Source organism: Microcaecilia unicolor, chromosome 5 (assembly GCF_901765095.1).
Source record: "Microcaecilia unicolor chromosome 5, aMicUni1.1, whole genome shotgun sequence".
Classification (NCBI taxonomy): Eukaryota; Metazoa; Chordata; class Amphibia; order Gymnophiona; family Siphonopidae; genus Microcaecilia; species Microcaecilia unicolor.
Window position 1 is genome coordinate 306335520 of NC_044035.1, and position 22055 is coordinate 306357574.

General features: G+C 42.4%; 1 protein-coding gene across 2 annotated transcripts in view; it reads right to left on the bottom strand.

Moving 5' to 3' along the window:
- NKD1 (NKD inhibitor of WNT signaling pathway 1) overlaps positions 1–22055 on the bottom strand; it is a 221895-nt gene that overhangs the window by 19321 nt on the left and 180519 nt on the right. For both annotated transcript variants that reach the window (XM_030204347.1, XM_030204346.1), the window contains exon 5: positions 15640–15746. In XM_030204347.1, coding sequence (XP_030060207.1) covers positions 15640–15746 — 107 coding nt within the window. The remainder of the gene's footprint in view (positions 1–15639; positions 15747–22055) is intronic.

The window sequence follows — 22055 nt, forward strand, 5'->3', positions numbered from 1 at the left end:
TAGCATGTCTCACTCAGCCTGACCTAAGTCAATTTCTTTATCAAGATACGTGTATGCCAGGCTTTCCAGCCACAACAAACTAATGTTGAAAGTACAATATAATTAAAATAAAACTCACTGTAAAACAGTTCCAAATAACTTTGATATGACAGAGCTTAAAATACCTGCTTGGTCTGCTGACTGGAACCAGTTTCCTACAGAAATTAACGGTACCCCCACTCCCCTGCTGATTTCAAAGGCAGCCTTCTCCCAGTTGTAACAAGCCCATCCAAAATGCTGCTAAAACTACCAACACACTGCTGTGGAAACGTAGTTTCAGATTACAAAAACATTCTCAGAAGCTTTCAAAAGGCACATGTAACCACCTCATATTTAGGCTTCCAGTCTTGACACAGTTGCGTTTCTGACTCTTATTCATTAAAAAAAAAAAACCAGAAATAATTTATCATTTTCAAAGCCCCAAGCACTACATGGCTAGAAACCTTTGATTTAAAGAACAAGGCGAAAATATCAACACTTGGGTTCTTGCCACACAGTAATAGCTCCCCATCACACACTTCCTAATTCAAATTTTTTATGTACGGATGTGTGGTGCTTAGTTAATAATACGGCCGTCTTCCCTGCATTAGCAAAAGATCCCGGTACCAGAGAGCTAACCTTTAATGGCATGCCAAGAACTACTTGGGAACAAATCTCTTCATGTTAGTGGAAGCCTTCCAGCTTAACTGGCACCAACCAAGTTGACAGGTGTCCGCTAACTTCCCAACATCAAGGCACTGCTGCCAGGGAGTTTTCATGGGGGAAAAACTAGCTGTGGCACATTAAAGCAATCTTCATGGTACTCTACACTACAGCTGGCAAGAATGCCAGCACATCCCCATGAAACCTCTTCTTTAATGCTTCTCTTCACATGGCGCAACAACGCAATTCTCCTCTTCAGCACATTCAGGAGCCATCAAAGCTCAATGTGTCCATCAAGTAAATATAGATTAGCATCACTTTCTTTTCCAGCTGCGATATCTGTAGCTACTCAGTTCAACAAGAAGTGTCGCTACTTGTCCATGTGTCAGGAGATCTTAGGACAGTGTTTCCCAAACTTTCCAAACCCTCAGTTCAACATAAAGTGTTGCTACTTGTCCATGTGTCAGCAGATCTTAGGACAGTGTTTCCCAAACTTTCCAAGCGCAAGACACACCTAAAGTTTCTAAAACTGTTGTGCATCACACCCGCCTCCATGGAGCAGGCAATGTAGACATGGGAGAGGGTGCATACTGCCCAAGTAAAAGCACTGGAAGCTTTACCAAAAGCTGTAGGGATTTGAGGAAGTGAACTGCTGTGTGAAACGTGTGCTGTACAAAGCCCCTCATGCTGCCTGCTATTTCTCACATTCTGAGGCTCATGCTGTATTAAGAAAGGTAAAAGCATGTATGACTATACTCAGAAAGGAGTTCCTGCACACTTAGGAACCACTACTGGTGTCGGAGGCACTTCCTGTTCGGGTCCTCGATGCCATGCGGAGAGTGAATAATTGCAGCAGGGCATCCAGATACTATGATAGAGTACTAACGTAACCTGGCATCACCATGCCTTACATTGACACCTGCAGTTACACATTGAGCTGGTAGTCCTTTTACTAAGCCATGGTAAAAAGTGGCCTGCAGTAGCGAGGATGCGTGTTTTTGGCACGCGCTGGGCCGTTTTTTTTTTACCGCGGCTGGGAAAAGAGTCTTTTTTCAATGGAGGCAGTAAGTGGCTGTGCGCTAGAATGAAAAGTAGTGCAAGGCTATTTACTGACTGAGCCCTCACCACCACCCATTAACCTAGCGGTAAGGGCTCACGCACCACATGCATGGTACTCATGCAGAACACGCCGATATGGCCACGCTGCTGATTATCGCCCTCCATGATAGAAAATAGAAAAATATTTTCTAACGCGGGAAACAGCAAACGCCAACTTCAGCATTACCGCCAGGTGGGTGCGCTAACCGGTTGGTAGTGTCGATTTGGCATGTGCTACACGCGCCATAGCCCCACCGCCGCTTTGTAAAAGGGTCCCTGAGTACGCCTAGGATGGTAGACTGGCGGAATAATTTTGTAAAAATAAATAAATAAAAGCATGCGGCAGGAGCACACCTACTATTCTGTAAGTTGTGCATGTTCCTGGAAGACGTCCATATCCCACCTATGCTCTACCCATGTGTATGTCTCCCCTTACATTTGCATGCTATTAAAGAGTAGCACTTAGGGCGCTAATGTGTGTAATTGCTAATTTTGGTGTACAAAAGTGCACAAAAGGATCCTTAATTGCAGGTGTCTAGTTATAGAATTGCACTTTAAGAGCAAAGCCTAAACACTGGTCTAGAAGTGACAATAAGTACATAAGTACATAAGTATTGCCATACTGGGACAGACTGAAGGTCCATTAAGCCCAGCATCCTGTTTCTGGACAATACAGGTCACAAGCACCTGGCAAGATTCCAAAAAAAGTACAATACATTTTATGCTGCTTATCCTAGAAATAAGCAGTGGATTTTCCGTGAGTCCATTTTAATCATGGTCTATGGATTTTTCCTCTAGGAAGCTGGCCAAACCTTTTTTTAAACCCCACTAAGTTAACTGCTTTTACTACATTCTCTGGCAATGAGTTCCAGAGATTAATTACATATTGAAAGAAGAAACGTTTCTCCAATTTGTTTTAAAGTTACTACTTTGTAGCTTCATTTCATGCCCTCTAGTCTGTATTTTTAGAAAGAGTAAACAAGTCTACCCATTCCACTCTACTCATTATTTTATAGACCTCTCACATCTACCCTCAGTCATTTTTTCTCCAAGCTGAAAAGCCCTAGCCACTTTATCCTTTCCTTACAAGGAAGTCATCCCATCTCCTTTATCATTTTCGCCGCCCTTCTCTGTACCTTTTCTAATTCCACCATATCTCTTTTTGAGACGTAGTGACCAGAACTGAACACAATATTCGAGGTGTGGTCGCACCGTGGAGCGATACAAGGGCATTATAACATCCTCATTTTTGTTTTCCATTCCTTTCTTAATAATATCTAACATTCTATTTGCTTTCTTAGCCGCCACCGCAAACTGAGCAGAGGGTTTCAACGACACCTAGATCCCTTTCCTGGTTGGCGACTCCTAATGTAGAACCTTGCATTATGTAGCTATAATTTGGGTTCCTCTTTCCCACATGAATCACTTTGCACCTGCTCACATTAAATGTCATCTGCCAATTAGATGCCCAGTCTCATGAGGGGGGGATGGGATGGGAATTGAGGAGGGAGGGAGGGATAGGGAGGTATTAGGAGTTGGGAGGCGGGGAGAAAACCAGTAATTTTTGGAGACACTTATAATGGATTGTTATTGCACAATTTCAGTTTGGTTGACGTGCTATCAATGACTGTAAGAATGTTTACGTAATGTCTTCAATAAAAAATGTTGAAACATAGATGCCCAGTCTCCCAGTCTCATAAGGTCCTCTTGTAATTTTTCATAATCCTCTTGTGATTTAACAACTTTGAATAACTTCACAAATAACTTTGTGTAGTTAGCAAATTTAATACCTCATGAGTTGCTCCCATCTCTATATCATTTATAAATATTTCAAAAATCAGCGGTTCTAGCACAGACCCTTGAGGAACCTGATAATCTACCTTTCTCCATTGAGAATACTGACCATTTAACCGTATTCTCTGTTTTCTATCTTTTAACCAGTTTTTAATCCACAATAGGTCACTGACTCCTATCTGTCTGTGGTGACTTTTTCTTAGATGAAACTGATCAGATCTCAGGGCACACAGGTTGGAAAACACTGTCTAAGGTTATTCAAAGAGGTTATCCTAAGTATTTGAGGTTAAGTAGGGAAACAATCCAGTACTGTACATTCATACATACAATCCCACAGTAGGGAGTAAAGGGAGGAACCATTCTGCATAGTCAACATTTCTCAGAAAAGGTAATACTTTTTAAATCCTGTATTAGCTGGTACATTCAGTGCTCACTAATGTGATAGCCTCACAGTTGTAGAAGCCAAGGACTTCCATTTATGCACACGCCTGCTAAAGTGTAAAATGATAAACTGTAAGCTCCCTCGGGTGTCGTGCCAATGCCTTGCCCATATACCACAAGCGAACAAGGAAGAACGAATTACATTATTCTCGTATTTGTAAAATCTTTATACAGCAACAGATCACATGGGTCTGGCAATTCTGTCATATGAATAAACAGTCAAAGATAGACGTACCACTTGATCACAAAGATTATTAATCCATCAGATTATGGTTAAAAAAAATGTCCCACAACTAAAAAAGAAGGTTAACTCAAGCCTACACTACATACATATATTTTTTTCATTTGGAAGATGTGAGCTCCACATGGGAAATGAGACATCCTCGCTGGGACATTCACATTTCCCAAGTATTATAAAGAAGGCTCCGTTGTAAAATATGTATAAGAACACCAGTCAGTACATATATATTTTCTGGCACATGTAGCAGGCGCGCCAATTTTTCACATGGAGGAAAAAAAACCCAGCAGCATTACTCGGCAGCCTCTACTTTCAACCACTGCCAATTATACTTATAGTGACCCCATTTCAGACCACCACAACTCTTAGGGGTCCTTTTACTAAGGTGCGCTGAAAAATGACCTGCGGTGGTGTAGACGCGTGTTTTGGCCACACGCAGAATTATTTTTTAGCACACCTACAAAAATGCGTTTTATTTCTATTTTGCCAAAAACGGACGTGCGGCAAAAGGTATATTGACACGCGTCCATTTTGGGTCTGAGACCTTACCGCAAGCCATTGACCTAGCGGTAAGGTCTCATGCGGTAACTGGGCGGTAATGGTCTACGCGCATAGTAGCTGCATGCCAAAAAAATAAAAATATTTTTCAGACGCGCATAGTGGACATGTGACAAAATTGAAATTACCGCAAGGTCCACGTGGTAACTCCTATTTGGAACGCGTTGGGCACGCGTAGGCACCTACGCAGCTTAGTGAAAGGGCCCCTCTGTATAGAAGCATCTAGACATGTAAATGGTAGGGGTGGGCATTTACCCCCAGATTCTATAACAATGTGCGTAACTTAACAAGCTTAACAAACTAGTGCTGATAACAGCACTTAACAAGCAATAATGAGCACTAATTGACACTGATTAGAATTTAGGTGCACAAGTCGCTAAGTGTATTCTGTAATGATGTGCGCTGAACTTCTAATACGTGCAGGCTAAACAGGGCATGGTTATGGGTGGGGAAATGGGTGTTTTCTGAATGTTCCAAAATTTATACGCCTAGTTACAGAATATGGCCCAGTGCGCCTAAGTCTATATGCTGGGATTTATGCCATGTTTTTGTTGGTATAAATGAATGCACGTAGATTTAGGTACTGAAATATCAACTAAGCGTATTCTATAATCAGCGCCTAAATCTAGGCACAGATTATAGAATACGCTTAGTCGGTACTGATTTCAGCGCTGATTTTTTAGGCATGGCTTAATAAACAGGGGGGTTTAGAGTCAGACTAGGACCGTGCTGTCTAGTTGAGTTTAATTGATATATTATTGGGCTGGAAAAGAGCTAGTTTGATTGTTACATTATTACATTATTGTCATATATAATTTTGTTATAAAGCTGCAGCCTTGATGCATCATAATTGTAATACTTTTCCACTTATTTGGTTGTGGATGAATGGATATGCATGGCCCATGTTTAGTCACAGCTATAATGGTTAGTGAAGCGGGTTTTGATCCTGGGTTCAATTCCCTCTGCAGAGCCATGTGACCCTGGGCAAGTCACTTAACCCTCCTCCATTTAGATTATGAGCCCTCTAGGGACAGAAAAGGTACTTGAATATAATGTGTACAGCGCTGCGGATATCTAGTAGCACTATAAAAATAATTAGTAGTATTAGTAGTAGTATAAAACACCTGATAACATTCACTGATATTATCCAAAGCAAATTAAAGTCCCCTGACGCTGGAACAATGATTGGTACATGTTTTAAAAAAAAGCAAGGTAACAACTATACAACACTGTGGGTTTATGTTGTGACTTCCTTGGGAACAGGATCCCAAGACATCAGGGGCACAGCTACATGGGGCGCAGATTTCGTCCTGGCCCCCCCTCCCCCATGCTGCCGACCCTTTCTACCCCTCTCCCGCCACCGCCAACCCTCCCCTGCCGCCGCCGTCAAGTACCTTTGCTGGCGGGAGTCCCCAATCCCCGCCAGCCGAAGTCCTCTTCAGCGCCGGTCTCCAGCGCAGCCGCGTTGCTGATCTGGAAGGATTCTGTTCCTATGAGTCCTGTAGCGTGCAGGACGTCAGACTCACAGAAACAGAATCCTTCCAGATCAGCAATGCGGCCGTGCCTGAGACCGGCGCTGAAGAGGACTTCGGCTGGCGGGGGCTGGGGACCCCCGCCAGCAAAGGTACCTGACAGCGGTGGCAGGAAGGGATGTTGAAAGGGGAGGGGGAGGGGCGCCGGCGCGGGGGGGGGGGCTAAAATGTGCCCCCTCACCTCGGGCTCTGGACCACCCTCCCGCCAAAGTCTGGCTATGTCCCTGCAACACATTTTCCCCCCTGTTTAGCCACGCGGCAATGCCAATATAGCCCATTCACATGAATGGGCTGTGTCAGCATTGCCGCGCGGCTTATTAAAAGTGGGATAAATAATTATACCAGGATCTAGGCCATCCTAAACTCCTGCAGTGATGCCAGGTAGTTCAGATCCAAGCCCCTTGGTTAACTGAATGACAGTAACAAGTCTCCATGTTCAGCATTCCAAAACCCATTCTTTTTCTGCTGGACATCTGAAAGGGCTCACATTCTCCTCATTTACGGAGACAAATCCAACCTCTTTTCACAATTATAACACACTACAAGGGCAGGGCAGGTGGGCAAACTGCCCTCAAAACTAAGGGGGTCCTTTTACTAAGCTATGCTAAAAAGTGGCCTTAGCATGCCCTTATGCAGGATTTTTTTGTGTGCTGCTAAGGCCATTTTTACCATAGCTGGAAAATGGCCAATTTGCCATTATCATGGCCTCATGCTAATGTTGCCTTTAGCGCATGACCATTAACAAAAATTAGCATGTGAGCCTTTACTGCCATCTATATTTCAGGTGGTAAGTGTGCTTGCGCAGATCCTGTGCTAGTCAGTTAGCACACGGTAATTTAGCTGCGCTAGTTGATTAGTAAAGGAACGCCCACTCTCTGCCCCCCAGACACGCCCCTTTCCCAGAAAAATTAGAAAATATTTTTTACCATGTGCCTTTGCGTGCACACATTTGGAACTTACTGCAGGACGCTTCAGTGCATCCCACTGTAAGCACTTTTAAGCTGTGGTAAGCACGAGCTACTGTTTATCGTAGCTTAGTAAAAGAAGCCCTAAAAGACAAACAAATCCCGCCACTTCTTTGAACCATGATTGTGCACTAAATAGCCAATCAGCTCTCTTCTCCCCAAACTTCCAGCCAACAAGTAAGGCTATGTCTTCTGTCCTGTGGACCCACATTAGTCAGCACCAGATATGACTGAAGCACCAAATTAATAAAACTTGTCAGGGTTTGCATTTTATTTCTGATAATTCTAGAGTTACTTTGTAATGGTTTATATTTATTTTATACTGTATTGCATTGGTAATAATTACTTCATCGTGCACAGAAAAAAACCTTGTAGAAAGGTCATTTGTACTAGTAAGTGACTTAACAAAAAAAAAAAAAAAAATCAAAAACAACTGTCAAATTTCAACTTATCTTAAATTACAGCCAACAGACTTCTCTTTTCAAATCTTCATAGCATACTGGAGCCTTGATCATATCAGAGTCTACTGGATGTAATTCAATACAAGAATTTTGATGGTTGATTTTTGATATTTTGTTTCTGTTAAAACTGCTTACTAGTACAAGTTACCTTTGAAAGAAGCCTTTTCTGTGCACAATAATGTCGTCATGACAAATTTTTGGTTTGACCTATGTTTCTTTTGAGTGCACGTTTTTTCCTTCTTGAAGGGTTTCATTGACAGTATGTTTTTTTCAGTTAATATTCTTATTAAGGCTCTTGTTTACAAAGCCGCGCTAGCGGCTAGCAGTGTGGTACTGCTGAAACAGCCCATTCAGTTTGAATGGGCTGTGTCGACAATGCCGCGCGGCAGCTGCTAGTGCGGTTTTGTAAACGGGGGGGGGGGGGGGGGGGGGGGGGGGGTAAATTTGTTAACATATTTCTAGTTCTATACATGAATGATCTGTGACTAACTTCCCTGAGGTAGATGTAAAATTATGAGATGTTTGATAGTCTTACCTTGTTTAAAGGTACACAAATGTTGATCTTGAAACACATCATGCAAATTCAGTACATGCCAATGGCAAAGAATGCTCTGTCCTATCATATAAATATTACAATCAAAAAGAATCACGTATACAGTCCATGTCTCAGAGCTTTTTTTTTTTTTAGAAGTAATAGGAGTCTCAGCCCACCAGGCATGGATGTAAGCTTCCTTAATGACCTATGAAGAGTAGCTTTTCTGTCTTTGAACTGCATAGCCATCTTGCTAGCTTGTAATTTAAATTCAGATACAGTAGAACAAAGCCTATGAATCCACAGATATTGGATCAACTCAATTGGTGCACGGCGTGCATTGAGTACCTACTGAATTTTTCATACAGCCTTAAACGAAAAATTTCTTTGTTTGAGAGCATACATCATCAATTAAAGGGCACTGCCGTGGATGTTTACATTTATTTGATTTTATTAACCACCTTTTGTTAAAACATCACGAAGTGCTATACACGGTATTAAAATGATAAAAGACAGACAACAGGAAGGGAAATAGGAAAATGTGTAGGGAATGAGCATGTCTGCTAAATATCTCAAGTCACCAGTATAAAGAGCTCAATGGTTCAAAAACAGGATCTTAAGTTTACTTCTATAGGTGACTGGAAGCCCATGGTAGGCGATAAGGTGGGTGTCACATGCCCCAATCTTTAACACTCTAGTATTCTTGAAAAGAGTTGAGCCAAGAATTCCCCCTGCTGGTTTTTGGTAGCATAAACATTAGCATTAACCATTAAGGAGCCCCAACCAAATCATCTACCTACCCCCTCATCTCTATATTTCTGGGTGCAGGAAGGACCTTACGAGACTGGGAGACTGGGCGGCTAAATGGCAGATGACGTTTAACTTTTAATGTGAGCAAGTGCAAGGTGATGCATGTGGGAAAAAAAAGAACCAGAATTATAGCTACGTCATGCAAGGTTCCACGTTAGGAGTTACGGATCAAGAAAGGGATCTGGGTGTCGTCGTCGTCGATAATACACTGAAACGTTCTGCTCAGTGTGTTGCTGTGGCTCGGAAAGCGAATAGAATGTTGGGTATTATTAGGAAAGGTATGGAAAATAGGTGTGAGGATGTTATAATGCCGTTATATCGCTCCATGGTGCGACTGCACCTTGAGTATTGTGTTCAATTCTGGTCGCTGCATCTCAAGAAAGATATAATGGAATTGGAAAAGGTGCAGCGAAGGACGACTAAAATGATAGTGGGGATGGGACGACTTCCCTATGAAGAAAGACTAAGGAGGCTAGGGCTTTTCAGCTTGGAGAAGAGACGGCTGAGGGGAGACATGATAGAGGTATATAAAATAATGAGTGGTGTGGAACAGGTGGATGTGAAGCATCTGTTCACGCTTTCCAAAAATACTAGGACTGGGGGCATGCGATGAAACTACAGTGTAGTAAATTTAGAATAAATCGGAGAAAATCTTTCTTCACCCAACGCGTAATTAAACTCTGGAATTCGTTGCCGTAGAACGTGGTGAAGGCAGTTAGCTTGGCAGAGGTTAAAAGGGGGGTAGACGGTTTCCTAAAGGACAAGTCCATAAACCGCTACTAAATGGACTTGGGAAAAATCCACAATTCCGGGAATAACATGAGAATGTTTGTACGTTTGGGAAGCTTGCCAGGTGCCCTTGGCCTGGATTGGCCGCTGTCGTGGACAGGATGCTGGGCTCGATGGACCCTTGGTCTTTTCCCAGTGTGGCATTACTTATGTACTTATCCTTCCCATTATCCCCACCCCTCCTTTTAGACTTTCAATTCTGTAGGAAGCCAAAGAAATGACAGGATACTCTCTATTTTCAGGACCCTTTCATGCAAATTAAGCAAATGTGTTTCCTGCATAAAACACTCCCTAGCTCTGAGTCTTAACTTTTTCATAAAGATATGCCTCTTGAGGGTAGTATTTAAGCTTTGTACATTCATCATGACTTATGCTCCCATGTACCCTTTAGTATGCAACATCATGAATCATATTCATGAAGTATTTTCTGATTCTCCTCCACTCCCTTCCCTTCTCCTCTCCTCCTCTTTCTTCCCTTCCCACTCCCCTCCCCATCTTTGATATCCCTCTCTCTCCTCACCTCAGAACCTCCTGCAACTACAGTGACACAGCATTGTCCCTTTTCTCTTACATTTATTCCCCATATTTGCATTCACCATCTCCTCCCTCTTTATTTTCATTCACTTTCCCTCACAACCCCTGTTCTTCCCCATCCCCTTCTTAACACTGCATACATATATTATGCCCCCATTTAGACATAGCAGCATATCATTCCAGAGCAATATTCCCTTCTGTCCAATCAGAAAACTGCCTTCTAGTCTTTTGGTGCTGCTCTTCGCAAGTACTCCCAGCTGTCGCTCTTCTCTTCCACATCTTGCAGCCCCCAACATCTTGCTGTGCTTTCCACCTTCTGCCCCTGTACTTAGCTGTCTCTGCATAAACCCAAAGAGTTTATTCTCCGGTCTGGTTGTAAAATAGCCTTCTTTCTGCAGAACAGTCCATGTTTCCTGAGTTATCTTCTGATGGCTGCTGCTGACGGTGATTAATATTCCAAAAGGGAAAACCACTTAGAGTGAATTGCCTTAGTACTTAATACCTCTCTGAATTCCTTTCAGTACTGAAAGATGATAGCAGAGACGTCTTGGAAAATGTCAACTTTATGTTGATCCCAAAATATAGCTTCCTTTTCCTTTGCTTGCCACAGAAATTGTTCTTTATGTGTATAATTATGGAGGCATGCCACTATATGTCTGTGATTATCCTCTCTACCAGAGAGGAGAAAATCGTCAGAACCTGGTACCTTGAAATACTGAAACACAGCACTAACAGTGACCACAGCAGCATCCACACAGCCACACAGATACAAAAAAATCACTATGAATTATTATCCTGAGAGGAAAAAACAAGCAGCAGTAGTTTAGTGCCTCAGCATGGAAAGATTCAGGTTTCTTAACACGCTGGATCTATGACCTCTCTCTATTTCCCTCAAGAGAGCTATTGGAGGGAAGGGAAAATTTTGCTCCTCCCATCATGCTCTGAGGCAGGCAGCACCAACAAAGCTCCAAAGCAGAAAACAGGTGTTCATAAAGGCTAATCACAGAGGACTGCAGAAATACAGGGACCCGGCCAAATACACAGTTCAATAAATATACAGACATGTACTCTATCACTCACAGACAGCATAAGCTACCCCATGCAATAGGGGCAGAACAATCGTGTTCTTTGCCCTCAACTTGATGTCTCTGATAAGGGTTATCTCATCCAAAATGATCTTAGGGTAATAGTCTAGTTAAGAACTTGCTCCTACAGACGATGGACAGAGAAGTACTGAAAATGTTTGCAACATTTTATTACTAGCTGTCCAGGATCTAGATAGGAAAAAAAGTCCATAGGTTTTAACTAAGGACCAAAGGATGTTCCTGTAAATGAGGAGTGAGATAGAAAACAGAGAGTAGTGTTAAATGAACAATTCTGTCAACAAAGAAGGATGAAGAATAGGGTGCTACAGGGATCCATAGGCGTTGGAAGGGGGAGGAAGGGGTTTACCCCACCAACAATTTTCTTGCCAGTTGCCGCATTCTCTCACTTGCAGAGATGGGAACTGACAAAGGGCAGGTAGGAAAGATAGCTGGGGCTTGGAGACAGATGCAGTGGCTGGGGACTGAAAAGGAGACTGGTGGGAGAAGGGGGCTGGTGTTTGGAGATGAGTCTGATGTAAAGGGCTGAGTCCTGCAAAAATGGGATGGGGGCTGGTGATGGCAAAAGGGGGACTTACATTGGCAGATGGTGGGGGTGGCAGAAGGGGGCTGATGCTAGGTCTTGGAGATGGGTCTGATGTTGGGATAAGGAGAAAGAGGCTCAGAGATAATGCAGGGACTCAGGATAGGGAGCTGAAGAAAGGATCTTATGTTGGGTCTGAGAGAAGAGGGATGGAGACATAATAAAAAGCATGGGTTAGTAAGGGGAAAAGGAAGGACAGATAGTGGGGGTTGGGAAAAACAAGGACATAAACAAGGAAAGGTACAAATAGAAGAGCAGAGGGTTGGATGGAGGAGCAAAGGAATAGGGTTGGGGTTGGGATGGAGCACCCCCCCCCCCCCCCAGCAAACAAAAATGTGTTCCACTGCCCCTTCAATGATCTTTACTGGGATCAGTGCTTTTATTCAATTTATGCAATTATTCAGAGTTGTAAAATTACTTGTAGGCTATGAGAACTCACAGGAGGACTTTATGAGGCTGGAAAACTGGGCATCCCTATGACAGATGAAATTTAATTTGGACAAAGGCAAAGTGAAGAATAACCCAAGTTAAAGCTACTTGATTCTAGTTTCCATATAAGGAATCATCACCAAGGAAAAAGATCTAAGTGTCATCACAGACCAGTGGTGTACCGGGGGGGGGGGGGGGGGGGGGGGTGGTCCGCCCCGGGTGCACGCCGCTGGGGGGTGCCGCAGCATGCACCTGCTCCTCTGAGTTCGCTAAACTTCGCTCGTTCGCTGCAGCTCCCTCTGCCCCGGAACAGGTTACTTTCTGTTCTGGGGCACAGGGAGCTGCAGTAAATGAACGAAGTTTAGCGAACTCGGAGGAGCAGGCACGCGCCACAGCACCCCCCCCCAGCGGCGTGCACCCTGGGGGGGGTGTCATTTCGCCGGGGAGGGGGGGAGGTGTCATCTAGCGCGGGGGGGGGGGGCATCGGCGCTCCGCCCCGGGTGCCATCCAGGCCAGGAACGCCACTGTCACAGACAACATGTTGAAATCTTCTGCTCAGTGTGTGGCGCCAGCTAAAACAGTAAACAGAATGCTAGGAATTATTAGGAAAGGACAGCACCTTGCAGCTCGAGTATTGTGTGCAATTTTGGGTGCCACATCCCAAAAAGAAAAGACAGTGGATATAGAAAAGGTACTAAGATGGAGTAACTTTCATATGAGGAAGGGCTAAAGAGGTTAGGGCTCTTCAGTTTGGAGAAGAGATGGCTGAGGGGAGATATGATAGAGGTCTATAAAATCCTGACTTGATTGGAACTGGTAAATGCAAATCAACTGTTTACTCTTTCAAAAAGTATAATGACATGGGGACATGCCATGAAGCTGCATATTTATGCATTTAAAACAAACAGAAGAAAATATTTTTTTTTTACTCAATGCATAGTTTTGTTCTGGAACTCGCTGTCAAAGCAGTTAATGTAGCTGGGATTAAAAATGGTTTGGACAAATTCTTGGAGTTAAAGTCCATCAATTATTAGTACGGTAGACCCAGGAAAAGCCACTGCTTAACCCTGAGGCTAAGTAGCATGGAAACTTACTAGTTTTAGGGATTCTGCCAGGTACTACTTGTGACCTGACTTGGCCACTGTTACATGGGCTAGAAGGACCTTTGGTCTAATCGAGTATGGCAATTCCTATGTTCTTATTTACTCCACCTTTTCCAGTTTGGAAGCATCTGCGGATGAAGTTCAGTTTCTCTTGTGTGTCTAAACATATGGCATAGTGTACCTGCTGTACAACACCTTGGATGCATCTTTTCATAAAAGCGGGTTAATAAATCCCAATAAATAAATAATGTGATATGTTGCCTATGCAACAAGCTTTATAGAGGGAAAATAGGCAGCATGGTAAATAGCAGATGATTGAACATTGGCGTGTTTTGGTTTGCCATCAGATGGAAGCTCCACTTGTCAAGCACGGTCTTGCTGAAAATCATTGTGAACAACTATGTTTTTCTGTGTAAACATATTGGTTTAAATGAAGGTGTTAAAAAAATTAAGGAGCTGGGCTCACACTCCTGAAGAAGCCTGAATGTTGTCTGATGAAACAGTGACCCTATAGAATCTAAGTTTTCCTACCTCTATGTTGACAGTTTTTGTACCCAGCACAGATTATATCATAAGAAAAGTTTGGAATTGGAATCATGATTTAAATTGTAGCTATTAAGAATGTATGTAGGAAGATATGGTGGTAGCTTTCAGTTTCGGTGGGTGTGTGGGGATGGGCTCTCATCAAAAAGTTGATCACTTTTCCTGTATTGTCAGCTGTGCATATTCCTTTGTATTCTTTTGTGACTTTAATCAAAAAAAGTGTGTAGGAATTTGAGTACTTGAAAGATTATATAAAAATGGCTCTGGGAGTTTTTTTAATGACCAATGAAAGAAATATTAAGCCTAATCTGCTGAGATATTTCATTATTAATCTCTGGAAAGGTTTCTGAGGTCTTTTTCTCCCATCCAGTTACACGAGGATTGTAATGCAACTGCAGTATCAGATTGTTTTCTTTAGGGTTTGAGCATATATTTTCCCCTGGTTTTGATTGTATAATGTAAATTAAATGACATTTTGTGTCTACAGGAAAAACATACACATGGCCCTTAAAGAATTGAAATTAGGTGATATGAAAAGTGACTGTGGTATCCATTCTCGTTAGATTTTATATAATACTAGTAAAAAAGGCCTGTTTCTTAACGCAATGAAACGGGCGCTAGCAATGTAATGAGTTCCGGCCATTAATGTTTCCACGGTTGTATTCTGAATATAATTGTTGTTTACATATGTAAGATTTCTTTATATACAATATTTTTTGTGTAAACTGTGTTACAATGTGGTAAAAAGTTTTCCTTGTTCAGGCCCTTCAATCAGTTTAACAATCACATCAGAAGAGCTCCTTACTTGTGAGAATGCAACATACAGTTGCCCATGTGAGAGACTGAGAGTGACAGTGTGTTTTACAGACAGTGTACGAGAGAGATACACAGAGTGATTGAGTGCGTGTGTGTGTGTGATGTCTGTGTGTGTGTGTATGTGTGTGAGTGACAAAGTGATTAAATGTTTGTCTTCCCTTCCGTACTGTGCACTTGCCTCCACTGATGTTCGTACTTCCCTGTATATGATTGTTTGTTAGACATTCAATCCACTCCACTTCCCTCCTCCAAGTTCCGTTCTGTCTGATTGGTTCTTAGTTCCTGTGACGTCACGTTTGTTTGCTTGGCAACTATGCAGCATTCCGTTTCCTCGACGTGAGGGCGGGGACAGTGAGAGCCAATGAAACACTGAACTACAGACTTATGAACCCCTACACTGCCACAGTGCCACAGAGTCAGCTTCAGAATGTTGGAGGTGCTTTTTATTATATAGGATTCCATTCAAAATAATACTTGAAGTTGAAAAGATAAGTAGTATCCAGGAAAAATAAACAAAAACCAAAAGGAAATAAACAAAGAATCATGTACTACCTATACACCAGTCCTCAATAAAGGGAAGGATAAAGAATACAGGAAATACACCTAATCTTAAAGTCTAAACAACTTACTTCAAACTTTAGCTGTTTCTTAGAGTCTGTATGCAAGTCACTTTCTTTCTCTGCTTTCTTCTCAAATCCACAAAAAAGTCCATCAGTCTTCTCTGGAGGCAAAGCAACTAGGAAAAAAAGATATTTTTATGAGTATATAAGAAACATGATGTTTTATATTTTTCTCAATTTCCACCTGCTCCTTTAGGCTTCTGGGTCAACTGGAACTTGTCTCGACTGTGGCTATATCATCATGGCGTGAATTCTATAAATCACACCTAAAAAATCAGCACTAAATAACCCCACTTAAGCACTATTCTATAAGCCATGCCTAAAGTTAGGCATGGCTTACAGAATAGTGCTTAAGTCCCGAGGGTTGCATGTAAATTTAGGTGTGTCAACTTACACCAATGAAAATATGGTACAAATGCCCCCCTAAATTTACGTGCGGAACCCCCTTATTCTATAATTGCAAGTGTAACCTAAAACCACGCCCACGATCCACCCCGAACCACCCATGACTCTCCCATTTTCGCACCCCCTTTTTTGGGACCCATGTAAAATTTAGGCTCAGATCACGTGCTAAATATACGTGTGTACATCTTAATTGATTCCAATTAGCACCAATAATTGCTTGTTAAAAATCAAATTAGCACTAATTGGTTCATTATTCAATTAAATTGTGCACACAAGTTTTGGCGACTTTTATAGAATTAGGGTGCATATGCTTTCATTTACAACTATATTGACTTTCCTTCATTAATATCCCTTTGCCCTCCCACATAGCTCAACCCAGTAAGTACATATATGATATGATATATGCCCTTTTGTTTGGAGAAGCCCAAGCTCCACCCTCAGCTCTACCCCCAACAAAATACCAATGATTTTAATGTCTTATTCTCTAGCCGCCGCCCCCCCCCCTCCAAACAGGTGGTCCAAAGTTCGGTCTCCTAACTCCTTTATTCCACCCTCCCCTTCATACATGGCTATAGATCTATGGCAGTCATAATGGATGAAACAATACCCTGTGAAGCCAGATATGTATTTTTCTTTGTTGACATTTCAACTTACAAAAACAAGCAAATACTTCAAGAGAAAACCAAAATTCCGACAGAAGTAACACTCCAAAAACATTAGTTCACCAAAGGAAAAACATAGTTGGTATCTATTCAAGTCCCCAATAAAGGGGAGAGACATGAGAATAAACGTATAATAAGGAAAAACACCCTATTCAGGTTTACATAGGAAAAACAATACTAGAGATGAGCTATTCTACTTATAATGAGGTCTATAAAATAATGAGTGGAATGGAACGGGTAGACATGATTCGATTGTTTACTCTTTCCAAAAATACTAGGACTAGGGGGCATGCAATGAAGCTACAAAGTAGTAAATTTAAAACGAATAGGAGAAAATATTTCTTCACTTAATGTGTAATTAAACTCTGGAATTCATTGCCAGAGAATGTAGTAAAAGCAGTAAGCTTAGCAGGGCTTAAAAAAGGTTTGGCTAGCTTCCTAAAAGAAAAATCCATAAGCCATTATTAAAATGGACTTGGGAGAAAATCCACTGCTTAATGTATTGTACTGTTTTGGGAGCTTGCCAGGTACTTGTGACCTGGATTGGTAACTGTTGGAAACAGGATGTAGAGCTTGATGGACCTTCGGTCTGTCCCAGTATGGCAATACTAATGTACTTATGAAGATTCTGTGAAAAATGTGCCCTTTACAATTTAAGTGAAATGTAAAGTTCTAATGTCTGATAAGCTAGAAAAAATTTAGACCAGTCCCAATTCTTGAAATCTCTGCCTATCTCCCTTATGTTTCTAAAATTTCAGGCTCTAATATGTTTAAAACATATCTTAAAGACATTCTTGATATTTCCAGTGCTACTTTACCCCCATTTACATGTATTTAGCCCACAAAAGACCAGTAAGTTTGAGATTCTAGAGATACTAGTTGTTTGTTTCTCAATCAGGTACAAGATACTTTTGTCCATGGATGCTGCTACATTAGCCATTTGCAACCTAGCCCTCAGGGCACACCTAGGCTCATCGGGTTTTCAGGATATCCACAATAAATATGCATGAGACATTTGCATACACTGCCTCAAATGCAGGCAAATCTAACTCATGAGTATTCATTGAGGATATCCAGAAAACCCGATGGGATTAGGTGTACCCGGAGGACCAGGTTGGGAATGACTGTGCTAGATATTAGTCCTTATAGTGCTACTTTAATACAAACTTCTCTACTTCAGTCCTTCCCACAATCTAATACAGGGGTTCTTTACTCCAGTCCTTGCCATGTTCTAGAACTGGGGCTCCTTACTCCAATCCTTAACATGTTCTAGTACAGAAGTGTTCTCCCCCCCCACCCCCCCCACCCCCAATTTTTGCCAGTCAGGTGGCATGAAGGAGTACCAGGTGAGGGCAGAGGAATACTGCAAAGTATTATAAAATTTTCTGTTAACTTAGCTGGGTTGTTTGTAAAATGAACAAGGTGGCTCACCCATTCAAAAGATCCTGGGGAGAACGTTGTACAGGGATGCCTTACTCCAAGTCTTACCATGTTCTAGCACAAGGTTACTTTAACACTAGATAAAAGTAGTGTAGTAACCATATTAAGTCCACTTTAAAGGTTATGAAAATGCAAAATAAGATGAAATCTGTTTACTGGACTACATTTTTAACTAGCTTTTGGAGGCCATAACCACCTTCCTTGGATCAGGACAGTATGAAGAAAACATGACAATATCAAAATATACAAGTGAAACAATAGTATTCAAATGACAGTCTGACGAGGAAAGATAGAGGTAGGGAAGAAAAACAGAGGGAGAAATAGATGGGTGATCAGAATGTAATAAAATGGTACAATTTTGTGGTTTATAATGTGTTAGGAAACCCACATTTTAGTTAAGTTCTTTCTCATTAGTTGCAAAGTAACATTATTTTAACTTCAAACGTCTTACAATTCTGGATTGCTTTAAAAATTTCCTCTAAGTATTCTGAGCATAAGATCATTGATGCAGTGCTCTGGTCTTGAAAAGTGCTCCCACACAGAGATGTCACCTTGGGTTGCTTTTGTTGCATTTGATCTTATGTCTGTGTGGTTTGATACTTGTCTTTTACACCTGGCCTGTCTCTCCAACATAGCATCCTTCATATCTGAGGAAGACCATGAGTAGGATCCCCTTATGTTAAGTGTTTTTACCTGATATGTTGTACGGACTTGTCCCATTCTCTTCTTTTTGAGCTACTGTTGGGAGCTTGCTTTTCACAGTTTTTTTTTTTCAGATTGAGTAATTGTTGGAATGCCAACATTGATGGGTCAGGAAATATCTCTTTCGGCAATTAATCCTCCTGGAGTAGTGGCCATAGGTCTTTTATGATTTTTCTCAGTTTTTCCAGTTCTGGATTGTAAGTCACTACAAGGGGGACTCTGAGTGACCACTGAGGGATTACGGGGAGGGGGGTGTCATGCCTTTATCCCTCCAGTGGTCATCTGGTCAGCTTGGGCACCTTTTTGGCACTTATGGGTCCTTTTACTAACCCATGGTAGGCTCTACGCGTGTGTAGTGTGCACCCAAATGAGACAACCGCCAGGCCAGTGCGCCCTCTCTGTGGTAATTTCAGATTTGGCGTGCACCCATAACGAGTGGATGAATTATTTATTTCTTCTACATGCGCCAGTTCCGGTGGTAATTGGCATTTGGTGCATGCTGACTGGTCACTACACATGTAGCGTATGAGCCTTTACCGCTCAATCAATGGGTGGCATTAAGGGCTCAGGCCGGTTTTGAGAATGCGCTGGTTTCATTTTTACCGCAGGCCCTTTTCCGGTCCCATTAAAAAAAAGCCATTTTTTGTAGATGCAGTAAAAACTGACCGGGCGCACACCCCATACACTACTGCAGGCCACTTTTTACCGCAGCTTAGTAAAAGGGCCTCTTAGTTATTATTAAAACAGGTCCAGCCAAAAATGTCCTATTTTTTGCCCTAGACATTTTTACAATGTTCCATTATCGCAGAAATACATCTAAATTGTATGCTTCCCTAGTCCCACCCCAAAACATGCCTCCAACATGCCCCTTTGAAATTTAGGTGAACCACATAGAAAAATATCTTAAAAATTAGTTTCAAAAGTAGCAATTTGGATGTTTTTGTGAAAAAAGAACATTGATCTGCCACTTTGTACTGTTTTTTGGACATTTTTCTGTTTCAAAAATGAGCCCCAAAGATATTTCAATATAACAGAGAGAGAACTGAAAACACAAATATCAGCCAGCAAAACCCAAATCTGGCTACATAGTTAATGGCTAGTTAACACTTAGGATTATGACTCCTTCTAAGCATGCAGATGAATTTCAAATCATAGTTTTAACTTTCAGAATGTTTTAGTAAATATCTTTGAATACTCAGTACTGAGCATTTTGGTGGTGCCTGTTATATTCAAATATACTATCTACTCAGGATTTGAGACTACAATTTGATTCTCAAACTTGGGGGCCCTTTTACTAAGGCATGTAAGCGTCTATCCAGCTTATAATCGAACGAGAATAACGCCCAAGTTCCGACCTAAATCGGGAGATGGGCGTTCTTCTCACAAAAACAAATAAAGCGGCATAATCGAAAGCCGAACTTTGGACGCTTTCAACTGCACTCCGTCGCGGATGCGGACAAAGTTGACGGGGGAGTGTCGGAGGCGTGGTGAAGGCGGAACTGGGGCGTGGTTATCACCCGAACAGAGATGGGCGCCCTTCGCCGATAATGGATGCGTTTGTAGCTAGAATTTAGGGCACTTTTCCTGGACCCTGTTTTTTGACGAATAAGGCCCCAAAAAGTGCCCTAAATGACCAGATGACCCCCAGAGGGAGTCGGGGATGACCTCCCCTGACTCCCCCAGTGGTCACTAACCCCCTCCCACCACAACAAATGATGTTTCACAACTTTTTACTTTCACCCTCAAATGTCATACCCTCCTCCCAAGCAGCAGTATGCAGGTCCCTGGAACAGTTGTTAGGGGGTGCAGTGGACGTCAGGCAGGTGGACCCAGGCCCATCCCCCCCCCTACCTGTTACAATTGTGCTGCTTAATGCTACTAGTCGTCCAACCCCCCCAAACCCCCTGTACCCACATGTAGGTGCCCCCCCTTCACCGCTTAGGGCTATAGTACTGGTGTAGACTTGTGGGCAGTGGGTTTTGAGGGGGATTTGGGGGGCTCAACACCCAAGGGAAGGGTGCTATGCACCTGGGAGCTCTTTTACCTTTTTTTTTGTTTTTGTAAAAGTGCCCCTAGGGTGCCCGGTTGGTGTCCTGGCATGTGAGGGGGACCAGTGCACTATGAATCCTGGCCCCTCCCACGAACAAATGCCTTGCATTTATTCGTTTTTGAGCTGGGCGATTTCATTTTCCATTATCGGTGAAAAGCAAAAACGCCCAGCTCACACCTTGGCGAATAAAGCATGGGCGTCTATTTTTTTTTAAAAATACGGTTCACTCCGCCCCTTCACGGACCCGTTCTCGGAGATTAACGCCCATGGAGATAGGCGTTTCTGGTCGATTATGCCCCTCCATGTGCACCAAAATGGAGTTACCGACTACCGTGTGGTTCTTGTGGTAATTTCATTTTTGGCTTGTGTCCAATACGCGTATCTGAAAAATATTTTTTTATTTTTGGGCACGTGTAACAGACGCGCACTAAGTGGCATTTGACGCATGTAGGTCATTACCGCCCAAATTCTTTACCGTTAGGTCAATGGCCGGCGGTAAGGTCTCAGATCCAAAATGGATGCGTGGCAATTTTGGTTTTGCCGCACGCCCATTTTCGGGAAAAAAAAAAGAGCTCTTTTTTACAGGTGCACTTAAAAATGGATCGGCACGCACCCAAAACCCACGCCTACACTACCAAAAGCCATTGTTCAGCACGACTTTGAAAAAGGACCCCTTGGCTTTTTGCTCCATGGGAGGAAAAGGAATGCTTAAGCATTTACAGCCCTAGGGAAGAGGGACTCCCTAGTCCCTGAACCATAGTGACACCTAATGGCAGACTTAGGGAATACACATGCTGGGTTCCACAGGGAGTTGCACTCTTTGCTCCTGGCAGGACTGTCACTGCACTGGTTGGGAGAGGAAGGGGTAGTAGATAGTATGGTCTTTATCTGCCGTCATTTTCTCTGTTTCTGAATAGCTGAGAAAAGAGTTATAATGGGAGCTCATTTTGCTTTAGGCCAGTAGATGAGAATTCCAACTGAGCAGGAAAGCTAAAGGAGCAGAAGGAAACTCAAAGGCCAAGAAAATATTTTTATCAGCTCAGACAGTGGAATCAAAGCACTGACTAAACCAATGCATCTAAAGCTTTTTATAAAAATGAAAGCTTTATAAGTCATATCCCCTTTGAGACTTGAACATTCATTCTTCACTAGTAAAGATCTACAGT